Here is a 27,329-nt window from a genome sequence, read left to right as displayed (position 1 = left end):
ATGCGTGGTACAACCAAATGTATTTTTCCTAACAGAGAAAATCTGCTAAGGAAGAAATTCGCACTGCAAAAATAAGGCCTTTTGAACAAAATAATCCTGATTTTTTTTCCCCAACTGCTCAGTCTGCAGCATTTACAAAGTGTGATAGCAAGGCTGAGAGGTTTTATTTGGATCAATGGCTTTTTAGTTAAGTAAAGTACTGGCACAGGTTGCATACACGTTCCTGGGAGTTCTTAAAATAGGCTGCAACTCCTATTGACAAAGCATGAATTCCTATTGAGAAACACTGCCACAGTGCTTTTAGTAGCACTCTTTCTGTCTCTGAAGAAAAGTAGGGACTAGGTAACTTCTTGACATCCCTTCCAGTTTTCTTTGATGCTAGGAGTCTTGTTGACATTTCATATTATGCACATTTATTTGCTAAATACTATATTTCAAACTCAGGAAGGAAGGAAAGCCTCTGAAGGATTACATTTTTAGTAGACAGAAATACAATAGTAGCAAAGAAAACATACAAAACAGAAAACATTTCTAAGTCTAAGGCCAGCTAAGAGCTGGTTTTGTCATGACAGGCTTGTAAGAGGAAAAGGAAGTGCCCGTCATCCTGAAATCTGTATAGTCTCCTTAAAACCCTCTCTAGGATGTATAGGCACTGTTATTTTCGTGTAGTGGATACGCATGGTGAGGAAGCCGTACATGCAGACCAAGGCAGGTGTTATCCTGCTGAGCAGATGTGCTCCTCTGGCACTGATAAACAACTTTGCTGAACCCACTCAACTGAGACCCTCACGCACCCTTCTTGGCTGCCCATCACCTGGACCTGCACCTCAACCAGCACCAGGAGATCAGCCCTCCTTCTGGGCTCCACCTGGGTCACCTCTCCGATGGGGCTGGGAGGCTTCTGCAAAGCAGCTGCAAAACGTGAACTCCAAAGGCTGTGCTGCTGCTAATACGAGGCTCACACGTTGCCTCACCGTGCTGCTCGTTTAACTCTCTCACAAAATAAGTGGGTGGCTGTGGTATTGCAGCACCAAACAAGCTGTACAGCTGCTGCTTCCTACATGCGCTGTCTGCCATGCTGACCAGGCACAGCAGAAAGCAACCGCTCCCCTATTCATGGAGAAGGTTTCCAGCGTCCAAAGCCAGCTCTTCCCATGGAGAGAAGAGCAAAACCAAAACATCCCAGCAGGAGGCAAAGCTGGGAGGGAGATTGGGGTGGATGGGAGATGCAGACATCAGTGCCCCATTTTACAGCTGTAGAAATACAGGAGGAAAAATAATAATGAAGGTAACTGACTGGAAAGCCGGCCAGGAGACAAGTGGCAGAAATCAGAGCCCTGGAGTCAGCTGCTCTAACGAGACGGCTCAGCCAGGGGCTGTGCTTACTCCGAGCAAAAACCTTCCGCAGATAAATAGTTCAAAGCATGCTCTTGTAAGAACTCCAGCAAATCTGCGTGTCCTGTGCCATAGCATTAACCTTTCTTTGTTTAATAGCTTGCTTCATAACCACTCAATTTGGTGTGAAACTTTACTACCAAGATTTGGATATTCAAATGATGGATCTTTGTATTTGTGCTTTGAACCTCTCTCTTCTCTATGAAAACAGCAAGTTAAATGCAGCACAAGTCTTCTCGGGCCCACACAACACTGCAAGTTAAGGTGTAGCACAGATACAGTGATTCCAACATATCAAGCAATTCAAAAAAACCTCTTACGTGTAGAAGACGTGAGGCAAGTTACAAATGCATTACACTGATTTCGGCAGAAGACGAGCAGCATTTGATATACCACATTCAGAATCCACTTTGGAGGTTATTTAATCTGCCAGTAATATCCCTCAGACAGACAGGAACAAATTTACCTTGATGTGTCTGTCTGTCATTCAAGTAACCTGTGATCCATTGAATATGTCTCTTTCTGAAACGCTCATTTTACTGCAATTCTGTCTGACTCAATATTCTTCTTACCTGACAGGTAGGAGATCAAATAATTGAAATCAATGGAGAAAGCACAAGGGACATGACACATGCCAGAGCAATAGAGCTAATCAAGTCTGGTGGCAGGAGAGTGCGACTGTTGTTGAAACGTGGAACAGGCCAGGTCCCAGAATATGGTGGGTTTTCATCTTTACATTTTTCTATGTGCATGAACTTATATAAATTAATTCTATTGCTTTTGAGTTAAGTAGCAATTGCAGATATTTATATATTGTAACGTCCTGGGGCACATTAAGTATGGGCTTAAGTGCTTACCTGAGTAGAGGTGGACTTACTCACATGTTCAAGTGTTTCCTTGGCTCAAGACCATATATGTGTGTACACCACTGTCGTCTGCTGCCCTCCCGACACGGGCAATAGCTTATAAGATGTGCATTGGAGGAAGCACTTTGAACCCTTTAGGGGACATCTCTGAGTGTGCTGGGAGTTGCTGATTTGTCTATAAACTGTCCTTTTCATCCTCTATTGGTACTTCTCTGCACATTTTGAATCACAGCAGATGATCTTGTTGCCATGCAATTGAGTGGCTCAGGTTTAAACTCAAAGCGTTAACAAGAACGTACTTCTTTCTTTGACAACCTCACCTATTACATTATCTCTGACAATATACACGGATGATCAAGTAGAAGCCAAGTCTGAATAAAAAAGAAGACTTTGCTCATTGTGGTGAGAAAGCAGCATCCATTCTTCTCATGTTTTGTTTCAGAGGGACTTCCGGGACTTTTTCAAGTATTTCAAAAAGTGTGAGTCATTTAGACAATATAGAAACCTTATTTCACTACTGAAATGACAAGAAGTAAAAATAAATTATCCAAAGGTAATTTCAAAGACAAAAAGCTCTTTTTTAAAATTGAAATCAGGGCTTACTCTGAAGTGTGATGTGACAATGTCATATATTTACATAAGTTCTATGATGTGCACAGCTGGGCCTGAAATCTCACAGGAAAAGGTTTTTTTTAATGAAAATTCCTTGACTTCTTTAAGATAGGAGGTCCAAAACTCTATTAAACTTTTCTAATGTTACTTTTGATGTTCCAGCATCATTTTCCATTAGAATCAGAAACTGCAGTAGCATATGAAAATTGAAAGTAATACTTAGGCTTAACTGTAGGTTCAGGTCAGTCTTTGTTACCAACATAAATTCATTACCTCTGCTGGAGACATGAAAGTCAGCTCCACTGAAAGTCAACACTTTGCTGGCTGTCAGTATACATGGTAATTGCACCATTTTCTTCTCTAAACTAGAGCGAATTCTGTGGCTGAGACAATACTTGGGGTAGCGTATGTTGCATTTTTTCCAGCTTTCAAGAGCTTCTGAATAAGGGCAGCAAGGATGGGCCATAGCCCACTCATCTGGTGATAAAGTTAGTGAGTTATACTTTTGGTGAGTAGGAACAAAGCCAAAATAGCTTTCAGGGATTATGATAAATCAGTACTAAGACATTTAATACCAATTTTAACCAGTGTATAATCCTTGCAGAGGCCTCCAACAGAGATTCAGATCACCTCCAAAACTCTTTTGTAGGGAAAGGTGCACCAATTTTAGTGAAACAACAAACTAACATCCAGGACTGATATAGTGGTAGTAATCCTTCTCAAATAGCAGACCCATATAACAGCAGTTCTCTGGTTCCTCAGAAAACAATTTGATCTAAGGGGGGTCACGGGAGGCTGCTATGAGCAAAGAATCAATTGCAGTTCAGACCCGTTCCAAATCTGACTTTCTTAAGATTCCAGTTCTGGATGGCACTTAAACCTAGATTTACAGGAGATCCAAAATAAATGTCTATATTTATATGATCTTATAAATCTGTACCTTATTCCACAATCATAAGAAAATGTAAATAGATGTAAAAAAGGTTCAGTGTAAATAGCATTGTTTTGGAAAAACAAATCTGCCGAAAGGTGTAAATGTGCACAAGCCTTCCCTTCCCCAGAAGAACATGAGTAGAAAATACAGATAAACCACTACAAATCCGGGCACAGTTTATAGTGTTAACAGAAAGAAACAAGACAATTTCACAGGACTGTTTAAAGCCATGCTTGCCATTCGGAAAGGTGCTTGGAATGCTCAGCATTAGTTGTGTAAAAATGCAGATTGCTGCGAAATAAAAGTTACTACAAAGAAGTGCTCTTTAATCAGATCATTTTCCTAGCTGCATCCCCAGCTCACAGCTCCGTACGGGAGGAGAACTAAGTAGCTGTGCTTGAAAGCCGTGTTGTCCTACTGCACTGAAAAAGCAGTAAAAGTGTTCAGGAGTTACTTTGTAATGCACACACAATCTACAGAAAGCACCACAGCAAAGGATAACATCCACATGTCTGCAGTTCTTAATATGTGCATCACACAGGCAGAGAAAGGTTAGTGCTGTACCCAGTCTGCAGGCAGAATGGAAGCAGAATAAGAAGATGCCTGTTTAAATTAACTGATATTAAAGTCCTCCCTAGGTCATTTCCCAAAGCAATGAGAAATACTCTAAGAACAAACAGAAGGGGCACATAAAAACCAACAGCAGCTTGCTTAGGAAGTTAAAAACAGAAATTAAGAAACAGAAGCAATTAAAACCAGAGGGCATGTCTCGAGAAGGGTAAGATCTCAAGGGTAAGTCATCATGCTGCAAAGAACATCTGTCAGAGTATTAATGACAGAGAACCCCAGAAAGAACGTCCTTTCCAAATAATGGAAAACTGAACACAGAGAAGATTGCGACAGTAAGCTCGATGACAAAGTAGTCCTGAGGACAGCAGATTAACTCGTCAATATTTAGTAGTTCCCTCCTCTTCCCACCAGAAATGCGTTGTTGAGATGTAACAAGACTAATTGGAGGTTTTTTACTGAAATAATCAGCCTTTTTTTTTTTTTTTTTTTAGCAAGTACATGTCAGAAATATTTCTTATTCTCATTAGGGTCCAGCTCTGGAGACCATCAGTGGGAAATGAGACTTAGTTGAGTATAAAAATGCAAGGCTGGAGGACTGAGCTGGTGTCTGGATTGCAACAGTGGTATGCAGCAGAAGCCTAGGGAGAAATATAAAAACAGAGCAAGTGTACCAGGGTCCTCTCCTGGATATTCTCTCTCAGTCTCTGACAAGCGAAATGGTCAGGGACTTCCCCAGCCAGCTGTAGTAACGCTGTGTTTAAAGACCTTTCCAACAGCAGTGGCATTCAGACTCACAGCATTAAGGAAGCTTACCTCGAACAACCTAACCCAACCAACCAAAAACCATCACATTATTGTCTCTCAGTCTTCAACTTTTTGATTTTACTTGTGCAATATAATCAATGCTTTTTAAATTCCAGAGCCACGTTTCTGTTAGTACAAAATATGGCGGTATATATTTAAGTGCAAGAAATATCAGTGTTTGAATGATGATGTGACTGACATCAGTAAAAGCAGCGTTAAGGAAAAATCATCAATGGTAAGAAAGTGATCTGTGAAAGAAAAGAATGTGTATTGAAAAGAAGGCGGCACTCAGTGAAGAAACAAAGAACAAGCTCCTGGGAGCATTTAAATCTCCTGAATGAGTTATGTCAGTTTATGCTGCCTGGAAATCTGTCCCTACAAGTACGTCTCAGAAAATTCTGGCTGAGCTGAAGCACTATTCAAACCTAGGGGAAGAAATAAAGTGTGTTGCAAATGCATCATTTACCTCAACTCCAGCTGCTGATTTTGCTTGAAAACAAATGCCAGACATCCCAGAGCTCTTCAGAGGGAGAAATCCCCTCGTAGCGTGCATGGTAGCATCAGAATATATGGGAAGGAGCATGGATATGATTAATGCTTCAAAACGATAGCTGATGTCACAGCAGGGTGCAAGAGAAGAAGCTTAGAAAACAGATGTTTTATCACCCAGCATCTCAGAACATGTTTGCTGAGGATAAGGATAGCCAGAGGAACTGTGCTTCCACTGAAGGTGAATTATCACAGCTCATCCAAATCCAAAGAACATCAGCATCATGTTTCATAGGAAACAGTCTGCCAGCCACGTTCTCCAAAGAACCAAGTCATAGTAAGAAATCATATTACTGTGCAAGAAAGACTAGAAGTACTGCTGGGAATCCTGATCCTGAAACATACTTAATGCCTGGGGAGTCTGGCTGGGAGGGAGCGTGAGGCTTCATACATGTCACAGGACACAAAACTCACAGTCATCACTGTAGCACTGAGCGCTTTCTCAGACCGACATTAAATACAATTTGAATAAAATGACAGAGCAAGATTTTTCTTGCAATGGCTGCCTAATTCCCTGTGTATGCATCTACCTAAGAGGTTATTGACTTCAGCAGGAGATCCTGGGTGTGCAGCACTTCTAAAAATCTCTCTGCTCAGACTGTGGGAGCCTAATTACAGATGCTCATATATTTCAGGCCTTAGCCATAGCTGTATAAACACCATGAGAAGGACACGTACATTGCGCAGCCAAACATTGGGATGAAGCAGCATCCCTAAAGGCAAAACGTGGGAAAACTGTTCACAAAATCCCGAAATAGTAACATTAAAGATTAAATAAAGCAAACAAATCACAACCTCTCTATCCAGCAATGAGTTCTGCAAGAGGCAAGTTAATTCTAATGGCAGATCAGCCCCAGGAAACTACAGTTTTCTCTGAGAAAAACTGTTTTCTCTAAGAACAACTGTTTTCTCTAAATATCTATGGAAGAAGGTCCCTAGGAAAGCCTGGGATGTTTCATTCTCAGTCCCAGCAGTCCTGGCAGCTTGCTTCTTCTGGTTTACTGCTCCTAGCCTTTCCCGATTGGAGCCTTCACTACTCAAAGCTACATTAAAATATATAAGTTCCTAGAAGTATCTGAAAGCAACAAGTCTTAAAACCAAATAACTGCAAACAGGGCATAAAGGTGGAGGAGGCTGAGGCACGGTTAACACTTGTAGGTGGACTCCATCCCTCCAGCAAGGCACAACCTCCTGCCCCAGATGCTTTCTGTCTGGCACTGCAGAGGGAGCAGAAACACTGAATTTCACCTGTGAGGAACATCTAGAGGAAAACTAATTTGTTTCCCTTCCTGCTTTCACAGCAGGACTTCAAAATCATACTTTCTATCAAGTTTGGTAGTTTTTCACTTAGTTTTAAGTTGCTTAAGAGCTCCTGCGGAAAGTTGTAAGTTTTAGGGACTCCAGCCCATTCACACTGAGATTTTGGAAAACTTTTCCATTGCCCTGTCTTGGAAATATGGATCTGGCCCTGAGCGTGCTAGGTCATGGTGTGATGCTAACACACACATAGCCGCGAGAACCAGAATCATTGAGGTTTGGTGAACAAGTAATCTGTGTCACAGGGCTGGTTGGTGCTTTATGGATTTGCACAACAGTGGTTCTTTCCCTCTTTCCCTCTCTCCTCCCGGCTTGTTTGACTTCATTAAAAGACATGTCCTGGGGTTGCATTGCTCATTTTTGGAATCTCTGTTGCTTCACACGATACTAAATTATGTACAAAACTCACCCCATGGGTTCATGACATTCAGGTGATTTTACAGAACTAGAGTTTAGGTTCAGTTTTGGCTATTTAAGGGAGGAAGAGTTCTGTATGCAAAAAGTAAAGTTTCAGTATACACAAAATCATTGCTGGTTAACAGACAAAAGCTACAAGTTATTTAGCTTGTAGTTAAGTGAGATATTTTTGAAGAAACTCTCAGCTCATGTTTCGGCACTACCCCTCCAATAAAACCAAAAAATGTCAGAGTTGATACCAATACAAGGATTTTTCATCCAAATAAATTGGCACAGTTCTGAAATGCATTAAACCCTTTGCTTTTGAGTTGTTATGACTCCTTCAGAAAGCACCTCAAGATGTACTCCACATCCGTGTATGCAGGTGAATCTATGTCCTGAATATATATGCACAGTAGTTTCAGTCATCCACTAATATTTAGACTTACAGCATGCTTATTTGTCTTAGCTTTACAGAAATACTTCTTTCCTGTTACACATAAGCTTTTTTACTCAGTTGTTCTAAACTCACTAAGAATTCTCTGCTCTAACAGTAGTAAAATATCTGTATGTCACTGGTTCTGTTAATTCTAATGATTGGTCCTAGGCTGTTCCTCCCCTTCCTTTAGGAATGGTACCTTCCAGTCTCTCCATGTGCATGAAAAGTGACAAGCATGGGTCCCCATATTTCTACTTACTGGGCCACCCTAAAGACACGGTTTGTAAACTCTGCATGTATATTATCTTTCTCTAATACGCTTCTGTTTCTCACAACTTTAATAGAGTCTTTTCCAACTTTTTCTTACATGCTAGCTCGCTTAATAGTTTCTACAGTATTTCACTTTTCTTTCATAACTGATTATCTTAGATATCAAAGCAGCTATGGATTTTACAAATGTCTTTTAATATCCTAGATAACTGGTTCTTCATGTTACACTGCTGCTAGTGCAAGAAACACAGCCATAGGTCTGCTATATATCCACTTTTTCTCATGACAAAAATTTATCTTCTGAATATGACTTTTCAGGTAGAAAATCTTGAACTTTTGAGAACCAAAGCCGTAATTTTCCCCTCCTTATGGTACTTGGCTAGCAAAAATATTAGTAATGTGAAGGTGGAAGTTAGATGCTGATCTCAAACAATATTTATATGCAGCCTCTTGAAGAAATAACTAATGTAAAATTAGAGAATTTTTGGAACATGCTGTAAGGCAATACTCATTTTTTAAACTCAGTGGCTATGCTGAATTTACACATAGCACTTTGCACTTGATTTCAAGCTATTTTCTTCATAAATCGGATCCAACTGCACAGATTGTTCAGATATATATCAAATTTGCAATATAGAGGCATGGCCCAGAAATGATACCTGGAAAGCAAAGGAAAAGAAAAACTTATTTTTCCTGGTTTTTTATTGATTACTGCCATCATGGAAAATGCAGAAGTGTTCAGATGCATTCAGTCTGTCAGCTGTTGACTGCGTACAATGTAGTATATTTGCTAAAATCATAAGGCCAGTCTCACATTATTGAAGTAGACAGATTGGAAATAGAAAGGGAGTTATACCCAAAGGTATCCTCCTAGCCTTTGAGCTTTGAGCAGCTCCTCCAGTGTGATGCTCACAGAATTCCTGCCCCCAACACCCAGGCACTAAACTGTGCTTAAGTTATCAATCAGTCCTGTACATGCAAAGCCAGATAATCTAATTGATTGCTTGCATGTGTTTCCAGTTACAGCTTATTTCCAATTTGTGTCTATAAATAAGAATTTTTTGAACACAGACACGTCCCTATACTTTGCTAGTGCAGAGCTGGACACATCTAGAGGCCATTTGAAAATTGTACCCATGCAGTTCAAGCGTGTATGTCACCATCAGAGACCTCCTAGCAATAAAGAAGTTCCTGCATCATGCAGAAATCTGAATTGCGCCGTTTCTTGCAGTCATTCTCACCTTACTTCTGCTTTATTCTTCACTAAAAGTAGTCCAGAGAGGTCATGAGGTTAAAAATCCAGGCTGACATTAGGGCCATTTTGCAAGTCCCAGTTGTCAAGCATAGGAAGTTCAGTGAGCTACAGTTCCACCACAAGTGTTATATATTTATAACCACAACTTTCTATGCATTATCTTTATTTTTCTTCCTATAGCATAACAGACACAGGAAATAAATCTTTTTTCCTGAAATATGTAGAAAAGTAAATCCTCTATAAATACAGCTAAAGTTAGTTTTGCACAGTCACTCAGCTGTGAATGGTTCTGATTATTTATTTGGCAGGAAGTGTTAGGACAGAATTTTTTTCCCAGTAAAATATATCCAGAAAATCAAAAACAATTTAGTTTGGGTCAACACCAAAACCGAAATACATGACTGATAAAAAAGTAATATCAGGTCAAATGAATATATGTGTGTTATAAAATGTTTCCATTTCAGGTGTTTTTAATGAAAGAGTTTTAAGGGGAAGGATTTTCCTAAAGAGCCAGTTTTGCAATGGGGCTTTTCCCAACCAAAATTGTGGCTGTGCTACCATTCATTAGAGCACTGACATTAGAGTAAGTCAAATTTCCTGATGTAGAACAGATATATTGACCATTCTAGCATGCCTTAGGAGAGGCCCCTACCATAACATCATAGTGCAGACTGTTACAAGTCTGCATTTCTCCCACAGGAATTGTTTCATTTTGTATAAATAATCACTTACAGAAGATGATCAGCAGGCTTACTTGAGTTTAGATATAGCACAGCAGAGATGCAGGTGCTAGAAGGTGGTTTAGAAAGTACATCCAGATCAAGTGATACGTGCCTGTGCTTCCTTGCACCATGGGTTTGGTAGCCCTTACTAGTGACCACTGCATTTATATTTGCAAAAATAGATGAAAAAATGGGAGCTTATGCTGTGATTTTGTTGTTTAAATAGAGTTAAATCCTTCAGAAATCTCCAGTCAGTTGCAAACTGCATTTTTCTAGTTCTTTAACTCTGTTTGTTAGTATGTCTGAAGCTTTTATGTTTGTCTAATAAATGGCTAAATCATCTTGGCCTGTACATTTAAGCCAGATATTCCTACCTGTTCAGAGTACTGACCAGATAATCCAATTCATCCTATTTTTAATGCTCATTTTATAAATCTCTAGAGCTGAGGCTGGGTGTTATTAGAAATGTGAACTACCCCATATATCATTCACCTGATGTGAGTGCAAAAATCAATAGTCATTTTGGAAAAGTGCCCTTTCCTTCTGTGACCACCTTGGTGGAACTGCAAACATTCCTTCATATTCCTGCTGCATTTCCAATACCACCTTCTTATTTCTAGCAATACCAACTTAATTTCAGGAACCTGTGGTGTGCAAAAAAAAAAAAAAAAAGGACTAACTAAATGAATGAAAATACCAGTTAATAAAATTGGTCTAAACCATCAGGCAATTTGAATATGGGCTCCCAAAGATTCTAGCTGTTTTATTGCTGTGGGTAAAAACTATCCAAGGACAAAATTGAATATTAAAATTTGCTTTACAAACATGTCTTTACTATTTAATAAATATGTAGCAGCTGGCAGGAAAGTAGAACGTCCTTCTGTTAAATAACAGTGTATGTGTATGTATATGTGGGTGTGTACAGTTATTTCTGTCTTACAGCAAATTTCTGTTTTAAAAGATATGTAGACCTTTTACATAGGTATCCCTTGATATAGAAACAGAAAACACAGTTTTGAAAGAAAGAGGGACACATGGGAAGACATTTTCAGTTTTGTGGCAATGTTTTTCAGCTTGCAGGGAAGCAATACCTTTTCTTTACTTTTTAAATGCAAAAATACTGAGTCCTTTCCATAGTCCTAAACATTGCTTTGGCAATTACACTCCCAGTGGCTTTGGCCAGTCCAGCTGAATTCTCTAACCCATGCTTCTCCCATCTGCATAACAGGCATAGTAATATTTACTCATCTATCTCATAGGAGTGTTACGGGGATTAATTCCTTAATGCTTGAAAAGCTCTTTAAAGATTAAAATTCCTAGTCAACTACTCAGTATTATTATTAAAGCAGTACCTCACTAATCCACAGCATTATAATTCACACGAAAATTGGCAGTGTCCCCCCACATCTGAGCAAAGATTTAATAATAAGGCTGTTGAGCAAGTTCTCTTATTACTAAGGCTTAATTTTTATAATATAATATTCTGGAGTAGATTTACTAATATGGTGTAAAGTGTAGATAATTACAGCTAAACTACAGTGAATAAAACAGATGAACAAACATTATCCCTGGTTTTGTTCACATAAACTGGCAAGTAGACTTGCCAGCCAAAGAAGGGAAAAGTCCCACCCACAAATCTTCTTCTAACTTTTTTTTTTGTGGCTTCCTGTATTTCCATCATCTTGACGATATTAGAAGATAAGCACCCAAAACAGAGCGCCTGAAAGAACGCAGCCATCCCTCTGTCTCCACAGCATCAGTTTTTCCTTTCTTCATGTAATCCAGATAAATAGGAAAAAGGGGAATTCAGTAACACTTACTGTGTCTTTGCAGTTTGCCATAGGATTAAGTCCAGTCTTCTGCTGTTCAGTGTAACGTCCAGTAAAATCTCTCTCGTGCTGCTCATTTTGCAGTCCCTCTTGTGCAAATTTGCAACGGGCCCCCAATTAGTAGCAAGACTGCATCGCTCCAACTTGTTCTTAATCGGAGTTAGCTTCCCTACGCGTCTATGATGGTATCCTTGCAATATAGAGCTACGTATGAAGGCACAAACCATTATTTCTGTGGCCTGGCCCAATAATTCTCATCGTGAAGGTTGTTCAGTAACTGTTTCAATGGCTAGACTCCAAGGGATCTAAAACCGGTTCCACAGAGAATCATTTAGGTTGGAAAAGACCCTTAAGATCATCAAGTCCAACCGTTAACCTAACACTGCCAAGTCCACCACTAACCCATGTCCCTAAGTGCCACATCTACATGTCTTTTAAAGATCTCCAGGGATGGTGACTCAACCACTTCCCTGGGCAGCCTGTGCCAATGCTTGACAAACTTTTCAGCACAGTCAGTTTTCTGCAACGGCATGCACTTCCCCATAAGAGAGCAGAGCCACTCATCTACATTTTTAAGTAAACAGTGATTTGGAGAGGACAAACTTCATACTCTTTAGAAGGACCCAGAAACTATTGTGTGTCCTCCTCTGGCTTGACATGAACAAGAACATGTTAGCTTCCTACCTCCTGACAAAGACTCCATCTCTAAGAATATCAGCTGAACTTGGGATACAATGGCTTTGAACTCATTTACGTGATCTTTTAATTGATCTGTGGTTATCCAGGTGTAAAAAGTCTGGCTTTTTATCTTGCTCAAAAGAATCCATAAACAGCTATCAGCTCTTTTAGGGACAAAAGCACAGCCATGAAAGTACAAAAAGCGATACAGAAGTACAACAAGAGGCAATCAAGCTGTATCAGAAAAGCCTTGCCAGCGGCCTGATGCTCTGATACCCAAGACTAAATTAAACTAACAGAATCTCTTATGACTCTCGTCGTTGGCATCGGAAACTTGATGAGTCTAAATGGTCACATAGAGAGTGCCATAAAAAACTGTTCTTCCAACCATTAGAGAGGAGAAGGCAAGCTTTGTCCATAGAGGGACTTGCACTTGGTCCTGCCTCTGCCCTTCTCGCTCTGCCATCCCGTGGTGCAATTCCTCGCTGAGGCTTTGTGGCCTGACCTCAGGGTGAGGTTAGCAGAGCTCATGGCCTCTGTCAGATTTCTTATAGCTTGTTACTCCTAGCTTGGGGAAAAGCCCTCAGAAAATGAAATGGTTTTTTTTCGCTTTGACAGTATGAGGTAACTGTCACTCTCCAACCGATGCTTAACGAACGTGACCATAGAGCATGTTGTATTTTGTTGAGCTGCAGCAACACATATGCAACCCAGAATTTTAAACATCTGGGTTTTCTAACAACATGTAGTTTGTGTTTACTCATTAGGAGCTGAATATTACAATGTCACATTCATTTATTCGTGCACTTCCATCTCATTATAAAGTTTTCAGAGAAAGTTGTCTCAGCATCCAAAAGATATCAGATGCCACACCAGCCCCGACAGCAAGTGTGGTCCCAGGGTCAGCTCTGCGCCTTCAGTGCCCAGCAGCCTTCAGTCTGAAATGAGTTTGCTAAAGAGAGACTAAACTAATTCTGCAGCTTCCACCCTAAGCAGGACGGGAATACTTATTCATGAGGTTTGTAAATAAGAATGCGTTCAAACCAAATTATGTGTTTTGCTTAGGATCCTGCTGAGATCTTAAGTGAGAACCGCCAACACTCAGTGCCTGCCAGGAGCAACTTTCTAGGGGCATTTCATATACAGTCAAAATGCTCTGAATTCCTCACTTTTATTAAATAAATTTTATATATTATCTACATACCTTTAATAACGACAGCTATTTATTGACCAGACAGGATGTGATGCCTACTGTTAACGCCTATTTTAGCTGTGATATAATTAATAATTTTAATATTTAAGTTTAATTAAGTGTGTAATATCCAACTCTTAAATTATTCAGTCTCTGCAGAATGTTTTTCATTAATACCACACATTCTATTAACATATTTATGAACACCTTTTATGACTTAATGTGGCTTAATTCTATTAATAAAAACTAATTTTAAAGTCATTATCTTTTTTAATTATACAGTAACTTGCAATGTAGATTTTCCAGCTCTGGCATGCCTCTGGAAGAGAACTGCTGAGGTTTCTGCAGCTTCTACTCTACTGCCTGACCACACAGAAAAAAAAAACTTCTTTACTGAAGGGATGAGGTTCTTTTGCCTGAGTAGCTCTGATCTGATAGATATGTGAGATGCTCAGCACTTCAAAAAGGGTATCAAACTGCCTGAAGGACCTAGTGAATGATAACGCGTGGTTAGAGCAGCATCACTCAAGACTAGCTCTTAGGCTGTCCGTAGATTTAACACTGACGCAGCAGTGAGGAGCTTGCTGTGGAGAATAAAAGCACTGTACAGGCTGCAATTTTCATTTCAGCTGTTCACAATATTAGCGAGTAATCCTGTAACACTTATGCAGATACATTAACTTGATTCAAGGAAAAATCAAATTTACCAAGTTCACTCAGATTAGTGATCATGATCATTGGTTTAAATATTTAACGGATAGGACTGTTTACTAGATCCATATCTACTGAACAAGCTAAAATGGGTCTTGGAATGGGTCTTGGAATGAGTGATAAACTGTGTACTCATAATCATCTGGCCTTAAGATTCACAGCCAGAAGACTATTACAGTAAATTAGTAAACTGATTTACTAAATTAATTTACCTGTTTTGGGTCTGAAATATAACCTGTTTATAAGTGTGGCTCTTGATTATTTTTCCCCTTTCCCATTCTGCACTTTAGGTAGCTTTTTTCTGCATAGAAAAATTACCCTTTTTTATTCTTGCTATTGTAAGGGCAGTGTTAAAATTATCTCGGTCCTGTTGTAAGGTGTGACTGATGTTGTTGGAGAGAGCCAAATGATGCAGAGCTTAGGCATTATTACAAAATCACAGTGAATTGCTTATGGATGTGATTTATATTTATAATTAAGGGGTGAAAAATGGTAGGGTAACCAGGAGAGGGCTAAAGCAGCAGCCCGAGATCATCCAAGTCCTGGAGGCAATCCAGTCCACCTGCTCCCCAGGGCAGAAACTCTGAGTGCTTCTGAATTCATTAGTTATTGTCGTGGCTTAACCCCAGCCAGCAACTCAGCCCCACGCAGCCGCTTCCCCCTCCCCCCTCCCCCTCCCAGTGGAATGAGGAGGGGAAAAAAAAGGTAAAACTCATAGGTTGACATAAGAACAGTTTAATAACTAAAGTAAAATAAAATATAATACTAACTAAGAATAATAATAAGAATAATAAGAATAATAGTAATGAAAAGGAATATAACAAAAAAAAAGAGAAATAACACCCAAGAAAAGACAAGTGATGCACAATGCAATTGCTCACCACCCGCTGACCGATGCCCGAGCAGCGATCCGCCCCTCCCGGCCAACTCCCCTGTCCTGGTTTCGGCTGGGACAGAGTTAACTTTCTTTTTAGTAGCTGGTGCAGTGCTGTGTTTTGGATTTAGTGTGAGAATGATGTTGATAACACTCCGATGTTTTAGTTGTTGCTAAGTAGCGCTTATCTTAAGCCAAGGACTTTTCAGTCTCCCATGCTCTGCCAGCAAGCAGGTGTGCAAGAAGCTGGGAGGGAGCAGAGCCGGGGCAGCTGACCTGAACTAGCCAAAGGGGTATTCCATACCATGGAACGTCATGCCCAGTATATAAACTGGGGGGAGTTGGCCGGGAGGCGCAGATCGCGGCTCGGGAACTAACTGGGCATTAGTCAGCGGGTGGTGAGCAATTGCATTGTGCATCACTGTTTTTTTTTCTCCCCCCCCCTTCCTTTTTTTGTTATATTCCTTTTCATTACTATTATTATTATATTTCATTATTACTATTGTTAGTATTATATTTTACTTTAGTTATTAAACTGTTCTTATCTCAACCCACGAGTTTTACTTTTTTTCCTTTCCTTTCCTCCTCCTCACCCCACTGGGAGGGGGGAGGGGGAAATGGCTGCATGGTGCTGAGTTGCTGACTGGGGTTAAACCACGACATCCCCCCAGTTTGTATACTGGGCATGACATTCTATGGTATGGAATACCCCTTTGGCTAGTTCAGGTCAGCTGCCCCGGCTGTGCTCCCTCCCAGCTTCTTGCACACCTGCTTGCTGGCAGAGCATGGGAGACTGAAAAGTCCTTGGCTTAAGATAAGCGCTACTTAGCAACAACTAAAACATCCGTGTGTTATCATCAACATTATTCTCACACTAAATCCAAAACCCAGCACTGCACCAGCTACTAAGAAGAAAATTACCTCTATCCCAGCCAAAACCAGGACAGTTATCTCCTGTATTAGCCTAAAAGGTCTCAGGCCACTTACTTGCAGTGACCCGTGCTTGCTAAAAGGGGCCTTATGTAGGGCAATAGGTATAGATGTTTGTGTCCATCCACTCAGCTTTGATCCACAGCCTCCAAAAGGGCTTTCCAGAAGAAGCTCCCCAGCATTGGTTGTGTACATGTTCAACAGAAGAGCAGACATCTATTTCCAGAGGTCTTCTGAGACACCTCTCTCTCTAACTCTGTAAGGCAATTAAATTATTATCTCAAGTGATTAGGGCAGCAAAATACTGGTGAAGCAGTGCCATAATTAAACAACTAACTTAGGGAAAGGGATTTACTGAGGATGCACTGGGTATAGTGTAGGATCAGAAACAGTGCAGAATAAGAATAGGAACTCTCCAAGTCACATCATTCATTTTGCATGTTTCTTTGTTAACCATCTTTAAAGAATATATCACATAAAAAATTGAAAAGTGCTGTCATCCATAGCACTTTCTACAGATTAAAGCCAACGCAAATCAATGTGTGTGACTTTCTTGTTTCAAGAAAACATTCAGCATTTTTCTAAAGGGTTTTTAAAATTTTTTCCTTGCGATATGCAGTTTTGCCCTCTCTGCCCCAAGTTTAAATTTTCCCTTTCTCTCTGTTCCCTTCATTCCAAAACCAAGCAATATCATCTCCTGAGCTTCTGCAGATTTTGTCTTCCAAGCGTAACTAACGATCTGCTCTTTCTGAAGTGTGTTTCAATAATTCTCAAATTAGATCTCTGAACATGAAAGCACTTTTTCTAACAAACCTCCATGCAGAGTACAGAAATGGTGATGGAAGTGAATTTTACCTGAGATGAGATCATTCAAAGTCTCATCAGATGGCCCTTGCAGGACTCTATGAACACCATCTCTGCTATAAAAATATTTGGAGCGTCTTCCATTTAATATCTAGGTAAACTATACAATGGAAGATGAATATAATGAACCCAAAGGAACTAAATTGTTGCTCATCAGTAATGATTAGTAACATGAAAAGAAGTAGGGCATCAGAGTATCAACGGCACTGGGAACTGAATAAAGCAGGAAGTAGAGCTGTGCTTCCCAGTGTTGGAATAGGTCAATTACTGAATTTTCTGAATTTTCTGGATGTAAAATTAGATGTTTGAAGTTTACAGAGGAGATAAAAGTATTCCTCTCACCCTACATTTACAATCACATCTCTTCAGTTGTTGTGGACATCTGCAGAAGCCGTGCCACTGATAGCTCCCAATAGTAGTAGTGCCCCCCTCTTCCAATATTAGACCAGTGACAAAAATAAAAATGCACAATGACTTTGGTGACAGAGAGACTAGGCCTGGCGTTGTTTCATACTCCAAACATCAGTCTTTCTTAATGAATCGTTCTACTTTTCTGAAAATGCCGAGCACAAAATTCGGAAGTAAAAGATGCAGGGATTCAGATGCATGTTTGTTTTCCTGTAATCTTTCATGACTTTGTTAACTCGCTCTGGTTACCCTGACCAACCATCCTCAACCTTTGCAAAAGTAAATGTGCAAAGCCAAAAAAACAAATTACTAGAAAGCAGAAAAATTCCACTCTTAAGCAAAGTTACATTTACAAGCTACTATAAACATTCAGAGTCACCGTGACATTACTGAGTACAAACAGGCAAGCAGTATAATGAATGTGGTCACATTAAGGTAGCAAGAAATTAGATTAGGTTTTCATTGCTTCAGAAACAAGACTTCACAATACCAAACAGATCACTTAACTGCATGTGTAGGAAAGAAAAAGTAGTTCATATGCCAAAATAACTGAGTATATCCTGGATTTATTTTTTGTAAATATATATGGCACGTATGTCATTTCTGTACATAGAATCCACATTTTGCACTCACAGCACACTGCCATCATAGCTTAAAAAAAAAAGCGTAAGGACAGTGCTAATGATGAAAACGCTGTCCCACCTGGATGTGCCCATGGTGACTGACCAAACGAAGGACCATATCACAGCAGAAGGCGCCTAAATCCATTGGTGTTTATTTCCAGAGCTATTGGTGTTGAGGGATCTGAACGTGGATAAGTGCAGTGAAAGGGGAGCCAAGCAAAGTGTAATTTTAAGCCCAGCAAAGTGTAATTTGTGAGAAAACATTTGCATAGCACCATTGAATAATTAACAAGAAGTGCAAGTTTATAGGCAGAAGTATAGGGAGCCTGTGAGGGGTGGGCAGAGCCCATTGCCACTCACTTTCCAGGAGAGGCTGGGGGAAAGGGTAGCATATTGTGTCACATTTGCACGAGGCTGACAGCTGGACAGAAGATACCAAGAGCTTTTCTAACCATCAAAACCTCAGGCAATCATTTATTTCAGGAGACAAAGGGTGCTGTAGGTATGGGTTGTGGAAGCTCCAGGATGAAAGATTAAAGATTCTTTAAATATTCTGAAATATCCCTCCTTAGAGAGCGTTAAAGACAAGCTGCAGGAGACCAATGCAATCAGGAACATCACAGACATGTCAAGCTATAATGAGAAAGAGCCAAATGCATTCCTGGTGTAGCACTGCCAACATTAGTGGATACTCACCAGGGGACAATTTGTCCCATTTTCGTTATTAGCAGCATCTGTAAGAACTGTTTGCCACCTTCTGGCAATACACAATTTCAGACAAAAAGTGGGGGAAAAAAAATAAAGCACCATATTTTTTATTTAATCAAAAGCTCTTTGATTCCCTAGGGAAATAATTCTGGGAAGATACAAAAACAGCTGTTTAGACATTTAAGGAAATGTTTCATTCAGACTACTGAAAGTATTCAAAGCTTTAATATATTGTTCTTTAGTCACATAATTTGGAAATTAAAAAGGCATTGAGATTTTATTGTACTTAAGTAATAAAATGTACGCCATTTTTACTCTTAACATTACTATTAAATGTTAAATAAATTAATATTAGTACTTTATGGTTAATTTTATTTGATGAAAAATCCCACATTCTTGATAAACGACCAAGCAATTATTTAAAATATTTTGATGCAAAAGGAGAACCTAGTCACAAATCAGAGGTCTAACCTCTTTTGCCCTGAGATCTTGGCAGAGCAGATAAGCACAGCAAGACTAGACTTGACAGAATCTTAGAAGGGCAACCTGTAAAGAAAACATAAGTATTGCAGGAAATTAAATAAACTTATCAGTCGGCTGAGCTCTTTCCTCTGACTTAGTACCTAGGCAATGCTCAGAAAGTAAGACAGGCAGACCTCCCTTCTCCATTAGCAGTAAAGCCAGGTTTCTTTTGCTAGTGGTTCAGACGTAAGCCATCAGCAAGCACTGGATCCAGGTAGAAGACTAGGCTTTAGCTAAGAGAGGAGCAAGTAGACACATGAGAGTAGTACCCTCATTTCCACTCCATTGAACATGTGTAAGCTGATGTAGCAAAGCAAACAATTCATGTATATGGCAGTTCTACCTCAAACAAAAAAGCCTTTAGACAGAAAACTTCTGCTCCTGATGTTTTCCCCTTGTCACTCTTCCTCCAAAATGGCTGCGTTCATCTCCTACTTGTCCTCCTACACACTCAAGATCTTGTGTCTGTGGTGTCTCTTACTCAGTTAGCAATTTACTCCTCGCCTGGGAGTTATGCGAAACAGGTCGTAGGTGAGTCATTCTTACACATCCCATGGAGAAGTGCCGCCAACCTGCATGACAGTAGCTTGTGGAAACTAAAAGCCACCCAGAAAACACCTCCTAAATTACACCAAATCAAAGGCCATCACAGTGACAGATTATAGTGCTGCTCCCAGCTCATTTATCTTGTCTAAATTAGTAGGTCAAGGGAGATGTTCTCCCTTCAAAGAAGGGAGGAAGGCATCTATTAGCCTTCAGTGAGATATATACCTTTGAAAAACAATTTCTCCCACAGTAAGGATGATATCCATAGTGACAAAGTCAGAAACAAATTTAAAACTACGTCATCCCTAAATCTCTCCAGCAGTTTCAAAAGAATGCGATATCCTTCACTTCTGCTTCTAAGTTGTTTGGGCAGTAGTAGTTCACGCTCTATTAAACAAATACTGTCTTCAGTTCCTCCCAGAGGTGAAGGGAGAAAAAAGTAAAATCATTGCTCTGTCTCTGGTTTAGTATGTTTGCAAAATGTTTTCAGATACTTTGGAATAACAGACAGTAAAAGTAGGTTATGTTCACAATTAACATGTAGGTTTTATATAAAGCTTAAAAACTACAGAAAAAAAAAATTAAGAAATATTAATAACTCTCTCCAAAATGCAGCTATAACCTCAGAATAAGCATAAAGAGAAATCATTAGTTTAGTTGCTCTACAGAATAAAATCTTGCATTTTTCTCCTGTTTATATTTGTTATGGAAAAGCAATCATTTTAGTGCTGGTTAAACAAGTCCAAATTAACCCTTATGGCTTGAACACAGCTCTTTAAAAGGTTTTTCTTTTCAGCAACAAATTACTAACATTACTGCACTTTGCTCTACTCTGGTAATTTTGATATTTTCCCGTAATGTTCAAACATTAGAGGAAAGTCGGTTACAACACCCTCACGTCAGTATTCTCCTCACTAGCCAGTGACATATTGCAACAATGGCTTGTTGACATTAACATCTACCAAGGTTGAGGATGACTTTCTACATAATTTCGTTTCATTTGAAAGAAAAAGCAGGTTAGGTTGGGTTTTGGCTGTCTCAGATTGATGGTACTTAAACCTTATAGAAAGTCATTTTGTCAAGTTCTTACTTGTAAGTACTATATTGCCACAGAATATGAATGATAGTTTTATTTCATGGCAGTTTTTTCCCCCAGCCACTGGAAATACAGCCTATATAGGTGCCTCCCCAGCAAGAAGGCCAGGCACAGTATTTTAAACAAACCCTAGCCAGCGGCCTACCTGGGGTTATCCCACAGCCAAACTTCCCTTTAAGCTGTGGCTACAAGTCTTCTTGCTTAGTTGGCCAAGTTGTCTTTTTCTTAGGGTTTTCTGGGGGAGAGGCAGAAATCCAATAATGCATATAATATTGCATGTCCTAGTTTAGATATATATTTAGATTCTATATTTATATATCATTACGTGTAACAAATACGTTGATTCACTTTTGTTGAAGTAGGTTCTAACCCGCTACGATTTCTCACTGCAACATTTGGTGGTTTTTCCCACCACTCCAAAAAAGAAAATTAAAAAAAATAAAAATTGTCTAGGGGGACAGTTCATTAATAAATCAGTTCTCTCATCTCTAGGGAATAAAACAGCAGGCCACTCACCCCCAGGTCTCCTCCCCTGAATGTCCCACAAATAACTGGTACAATATTGCCCTTCGTGCCTCAGAGGAGCTGTGAGCGGTGTTTGCCACCCTGGTTTTGAATGGTGGCCACCTGGCTTGTCCTCCTGGACGAGAAACAGCTGATTTGAGCATAGGGGCACATTTCGCACAGAGGCAATATCTTGTAACCCAAAAGCATCTTGCTGCTCCAGGCCATTTGATGTTTTTACTGGTGTGCAGCTGATACTTCCCAAAGTAACAAGCTATTTCTGTAACTCCAGGTGCTCTCAGAGCCTTGCACAAGATCTGGTAATGGCCCACTGCTCTTCACTGCCACTCAGTGAAAAACATCATCTCGTAGACAACTGGGAAAGAAGACTTACCTCAAATACGTTGGTCGTGCCAATGCTTGGCACCACCTCTACCCTAGGGAGGTGTGACAATGCCATAAAAAGCACAATCTTAATTTTCTAAGGCCCAAGGTGGCTTGTTTAGTGCTAGCTCAGGGACCTCGCTGATGCACACAGGCAGCTTCATGCTGCTCGGCGGAGTTCTGGGATAGTTTTAGAGAACCAGGCAAAGTGACTTGGACCCCATGCATGGTCCTTGATTCAAGTGTTAATCGAAATGGGATCCCCTGGATTTCAGATCTAAAAAGAGCTGGGATGGGGTCTGCACCTCCCCCGTCAGGCACAGCCTGTGTACCGGGGGGGGTGGCGCTGAAAAGCAGAAGAACAAGCCCATCAAAGTAGATGCTATTTGTAGGCGAGCTCCTAAAAGCTGATCGCTCTACATGCATGAGCCTTCCTTTTATTTTTTCTTGCTCAAGTGCCAAGCAGGGAGCAGATGGTACATTACTCAGCCTTAACTGGAGGGTAAGAAAGTGTGATTTTTTTTTTTTAAATTCAGTTGAGACCCTCAGCCCATTTAGATTCCCAGCTCAAATTTTATTTGTCTTACACAGAACTTGTACTTTCTACCCCTCTCAAATGCTAATCCTCTCCACACATATGCTCATTATGCAAAAGCATATGACAAACACCATCTGGGAAAATAAATAGCTCCTCAGTTAACCGCGCTGCTCCCTCCCTTTACATCACCCACCTCACTATTGTCTCTCCTATTTTTATCTGCAAGACAGCAATCACTCAATCAAACTATTAACTTAAAAGTGCCGTCTCAGTCAAGCAAGCTGCAGATCCCAGGCTGGGGAGTAAAACCCATTCCATTTTTCGAGATGATGTGCATCTTCCTGATAATTTGAAAGCAGCCATAGCACTGAGAAAATAAATGTATCTTTTAAAGGACAGTTGATATCACTGAGAGACACTAGTCCTGACCCGCAGAAGTCCATGCTTGTTTTTCAGCTAGAAGGTTACATTTTCTCCCCCATGAAATATGCAGCTCTTGCCATGAGTCCACCTCGTTTCCATGGATTCCTGAGACAGTCCTTCATCTCTGACAGATTATTGCTCATACCGTTCAGAGCCAGGCAATGGTGCTAAATAGGGAATGACATTAGCCAAGTTCAGTGATTTCTCTAACCTCTATGTAGACGGGCAAGAATAGGAGTCATGCTGTCATTAGTCATGATGGATTCGTTGTCTGCCGGAATGTTGATCAAAAGAAATGAGGATCATGTATGCAAGAGAAAGGCATCTCAGAATATTCTGGTTTGTACCAATGGATTAGGAAAATCATCATGATTCAGCAAAGGAGATGTCTATTTAGCTAAATTAAATGGGATCTGGACAATCCAACCATATTGTGTCGAGGCTAAGTAACCAGGAGAAATTCAAAATGCACAGCCAAGAGACTTAGCGGCTGACGCTGTGATATAAAGGCAGAGCTTTGTAAGTACCCTGTAAGAATTGTGGGGCCATAAACACTGCAATATTATATCTGTTTAGAAAAAATATGAGACAGAATTCAATGATGACCTTATCTGAGCTACAAATTCTTGTCAATTATTATATGCTTGTAGGGACATGTTTAATAGATGGCAGAAAGTCCTTCTCATTTGTCCTCAGAGACAGCACTGATATTGCCCAGCTAAGAAATCCATTATACGGCTACAAAAGAGGCAATTTGATTTCATGAGCACGTGCCTTTATTATTTTAAGAATAATTTAACATAGGCGGAGGAAAACAGAATCTGTATGAAAAAAGACCAAGATTTCCAACATTTGCAGTTACCAGCCCTGTGGTTCTTGCTTCTCCTGGACTCTTTTTTTTTTTTTTTGGGGGGGGGGGGGCGGAGCAGGAAGCGGGGGGAGATTATTTTTGTTTTCCTCCCCATTGACTCCCCTGGGAGTTTCGCCTCACCTAAGACAGAGGAGTTTAAGTCTTGTGTTCCTAAGACAGAGGAACACAAGTCTGGTATGTGGTTTGGGTGTTGATGTTGCTCAGAATACATATGCCTATGCTATACACGCTCTGTGCTGCTGAATACGCCCTTAACTCTCTTCTCTTTGTTGTTACAACAGACGAACCAAACTCCTGGAGTGCTCCCTCTGCCACCTCCCCAGGTCTGCCGGAAGTAGCTCTTTCCCTCGATGACATAATCTCACCATTATCTTCATCACACATAGCCCCACCCTCTGACCCTTCTCACCAGATAAGCCCAGAGCCAACATGGGATATCAAGAGGGAACACGATGTAAGGAAACCAAAGGAGCTTTCGGTGAACGGTCACAAAAAGAAAAGGTTAGGAGAACAAAGAGAAAGGTCAGCAAGTCCTAAAAAGGTAGACAGGTCAAAGCATGAAGAGGCTTCTTGGAAAGGATATTCAGAAGGCAAAAATAAGACCACTGATGGTGGCAGGCCCACCTCAGAAAGCAAAGTGGTGGGACACAGCATTACGATCGAGGCTGGCACGAGAGAGCACGTGTGTGCTGGAACCAGTGATGAACAGTTTGGGAGGCTGAGGAAGCCGGAAAGCAAGAGAGGAGGACCTCTTAGCAAAAACGAAGATCACAAATCCGCAAATACCAGTGAGAAGAAGTCAGCTGCAGCATCTGACTATGTCAAGCTTGATACAGGTGCTACCAAGACGTACAGTAGCAACCGCTGCAGCTCACCTGGAAGTGATATGGACCACAGCCAGAGGGACCCTGACGGGAAACCCAGCGAGTTCCCCAGGAAGGGACATCTCCACTCCATTAGCACTCGCAGCACCAACACCACAGTTCGAAAGGCAACAGTCTCCCCGGGGCCGTGGAAAATCCCTGGCTCAGACAAGCTACCTAGCGTCCTGAAGTCTGGTACTTCCGCCATGAGCAGATAAGCAAGGGACTGTTGCCCTCTAACTGTCTCAAACTGACACAGAACATTCTTAGTTTTTGTCTCACATATTGGTTTGTTTTAATTTATTTTAACTATCACACATATACACAAAGCATTGAGGAATGAAAACATTAGTGTGTAATTCCATGACAATGTGCACAGTATCTAATAAGTTCAAAAGCATATAGTCAACACGGAGATTTAAAATCGACCCTAAAGTCCCAATACCATTTTAGGGACTTTGGCAGCTATGGAAGAAACCAAAACAATATGAATGACAGTACATCAGAGAAGGATAGTGCAGTGTAGCTTTAGCATTTTTTTCCCACTGCATGAAGGACTTGGATTTCATTCAAACTTTATATCAAGAAACTGGAACAAGTTAGAGCAATCACAAACTGGAACATCGCCTTAAATAAAACTGCACGGAGCAAGCTGAAACCGGGAGAGGATCTTTTCATGGAGCTAAAATGTTGTAAATAAATTGTTCTCGACATATCTAGACAGGGGTTAAAGGGTTTCTTTGAAGCATTGTTCGGAACTGTACACCCATGACACGTCTCCACTGTTAATGCTTTGGGATAGTCCACGTGATACCCTGTAGCATAGTTCACTGGGCGCTACGGGAGGAGTGGGGAATCCAGTGGATTAGTTTCTGTGATACCATTTCTACTGCCATTTTTGTGAACAAACCATGTTTCTGTACATTGGAAAGGAGTTAGGGTGGAGTTGCATTTGCAAATTATTCTCAAAAGCAATTTATTACAGGTTCCCCAAATCCTGCAAGGTAGCACACAAACCAATTGGTCAGGCTTAAAACCCAGACATCTGCAAGGCCCTTGCAATGAAAGGAAGAGTGCTACAGAGAAAAAGCTGCAGTTTCCTTAAGGAAAGGCCTTTCCCTCCTGCAGAAAACGAGAGCTTCACTTATCAACAGTGCTATGTTTCATACCTATCTACATTTAGTTAGGACACTCTCACCTTTCATCCCCTCAGTTTGGCAGAGCAGGTGCCTCTAAGACACGTTAACAATTATTAGACTGGTTTCTGAAATGCAGTTGTCGGTGTCCTCATTCAGTAAATTCAATATATTTCCATTTTTAAAATGGTTTCCATTTTATCATTTCTTCCCTACCTCCATTTTTTTTTTTTTTTGGTCTTTTTTGTTTATCTTTCTTGCTTGTCTGTTTTGAATTTCAAGCCTTAAGTGCCAGGTAAACATTCCAGTCTGCCTTCACAGGAAATAACTCCGAGTTCAGTCAATCAGTCATTATCTTGTTTCAAAAAGATGCGTGTGTGTCTGTGTAAGTGTGCATATGCTTATTCGTCCGTCAAAATTAAAACAAAACCCTGGGCAATAATACATTGGTAATTTAAAAAAAAAAATCATAAAGCTAAGTACTGTCGAAAATTCATATTTAAAAACTAATGTTCTCTAGCAATCTTAGTTCCTCACATGCTCTGCTGAAAAATTAGATTGAGATTGGCTTTGTTCCAAGAAATTAGCACATTACTGTATGTCTCAAACATCGCACTGGACTGAGAAATTTATAGGCATGTTTCTTCCTGTCCAATTATTTGAAAAGCCTCAAGTCAAGGATTTTGCAGCTTTCAAACAATTTTTTTTAGAAAGAAAAATCCATTTATAATTTCTAAAAAAGCACAAGTCCATGTAGCTGTTTATAAAACTCTTATTTAATGAAAAAAAAATCTTTATCCCCTGAACTAGAAGCCAATTTGCCATTAATTTATTGAATCTGATTTTGGACAATGCTTCTGTAGTGTAGATGCACGTCCCAGTATCTTATTTTTATGTATAAAGAAAGCAAACAATGAAATCTGAAAAACAGTTGAGATTATGCTTGCATAAACTCTAATTTGCACAGTTCACAGCTACTCCTTGTGCAGTAATTGCTTTATGCGGCTGTAATCGATAACCTGTGAAGACAGCACATCATCTAAACCCCATTCCAAATAATATTTCTGTGTAGTGTTAGCTGTGAATTTACCCTGTACAGCTCTATCTCTATAAATATAATTCCATGTATTAATAGTCACAGAAAGGCTGTAAGTGAGCAACTATTTTTATGAAACGCACCACTATGGATAAATTAACTTTTACAGAAATCTTGTTTACTGTATGATATTCTAAACCACTGTCAAATAAAATATATATCCAAAAATCTTTTTTTTTTTCAATTGTACATAGTCTGTGTTAATTTTGAGTGACAGGCTTCAGTGTTACACCAAGAAACAATCCTTTACATGCATATGAGTAGAATTAGTTAACTAACTACTGCATTATAAAAAAGGGAACGCTCCATTTTGTTTTCTTACTCCAAAGAGAGGTACAATTTACGAATATGCATGTAGGTGACCAAACAAATTCCATACAGGCAAGTTAAGGTGTATGAGGCTA

General features: G+C 40.1%; 1 protein-coding gene across 2 annotated transcripts in view; it reads left to right on the top strand.

Annotated features, from left to right (window-relative positions):
- Window positions 1–27,069, top strand: part of MAGI2 (membrane associated guanylate kinase, WW and PDZ domain containing 2) — a 775,461-nt gene extending 748,392 nt beyond the window's left edge. For both annotated transcript variants that reach the window (XM_050892165.1, XM_050892157.1), the window contains 2 exons: window positions 1,975–2,113; window positions 24,112–27,069. In XM_050892165.1, the coding sequence (XP_050748122.1) occupies window positions 1,975–2,113; window positions 24,112–24,911 (939 nt within the window). In that variant the 3' untranslated portion in view covers window positions 24,912–27,069. The remainder of the gene's footprint in view (window positions 1–1,974; window positions 2,114–24,111) is intronic.
- The last annotated feature ends 260 nt before the right edge of the window (window positions 27,070–27,329 follow it).

Source organism: Gymnogyps californianus, chromosome 1, assembly GCF_018139145.2.
Source record: "Gymnogyps californianus isolate 813 chromosome 1, ASM1813914v2, whole genome shotgun sequence".
Taxonomy (NCBI): domain Eukaryota; kingdom Metazoa; phylum Chordata; class Aves; order Accipitriformes; family Cathartidae; genus Gymnogyps; species Gymnogyps californianus.
The sequence above is the reverse complement of the archived record's forward strand: the minus strand, read 5'-3'. Positions and strand labels throughout refer to the sequence as shown.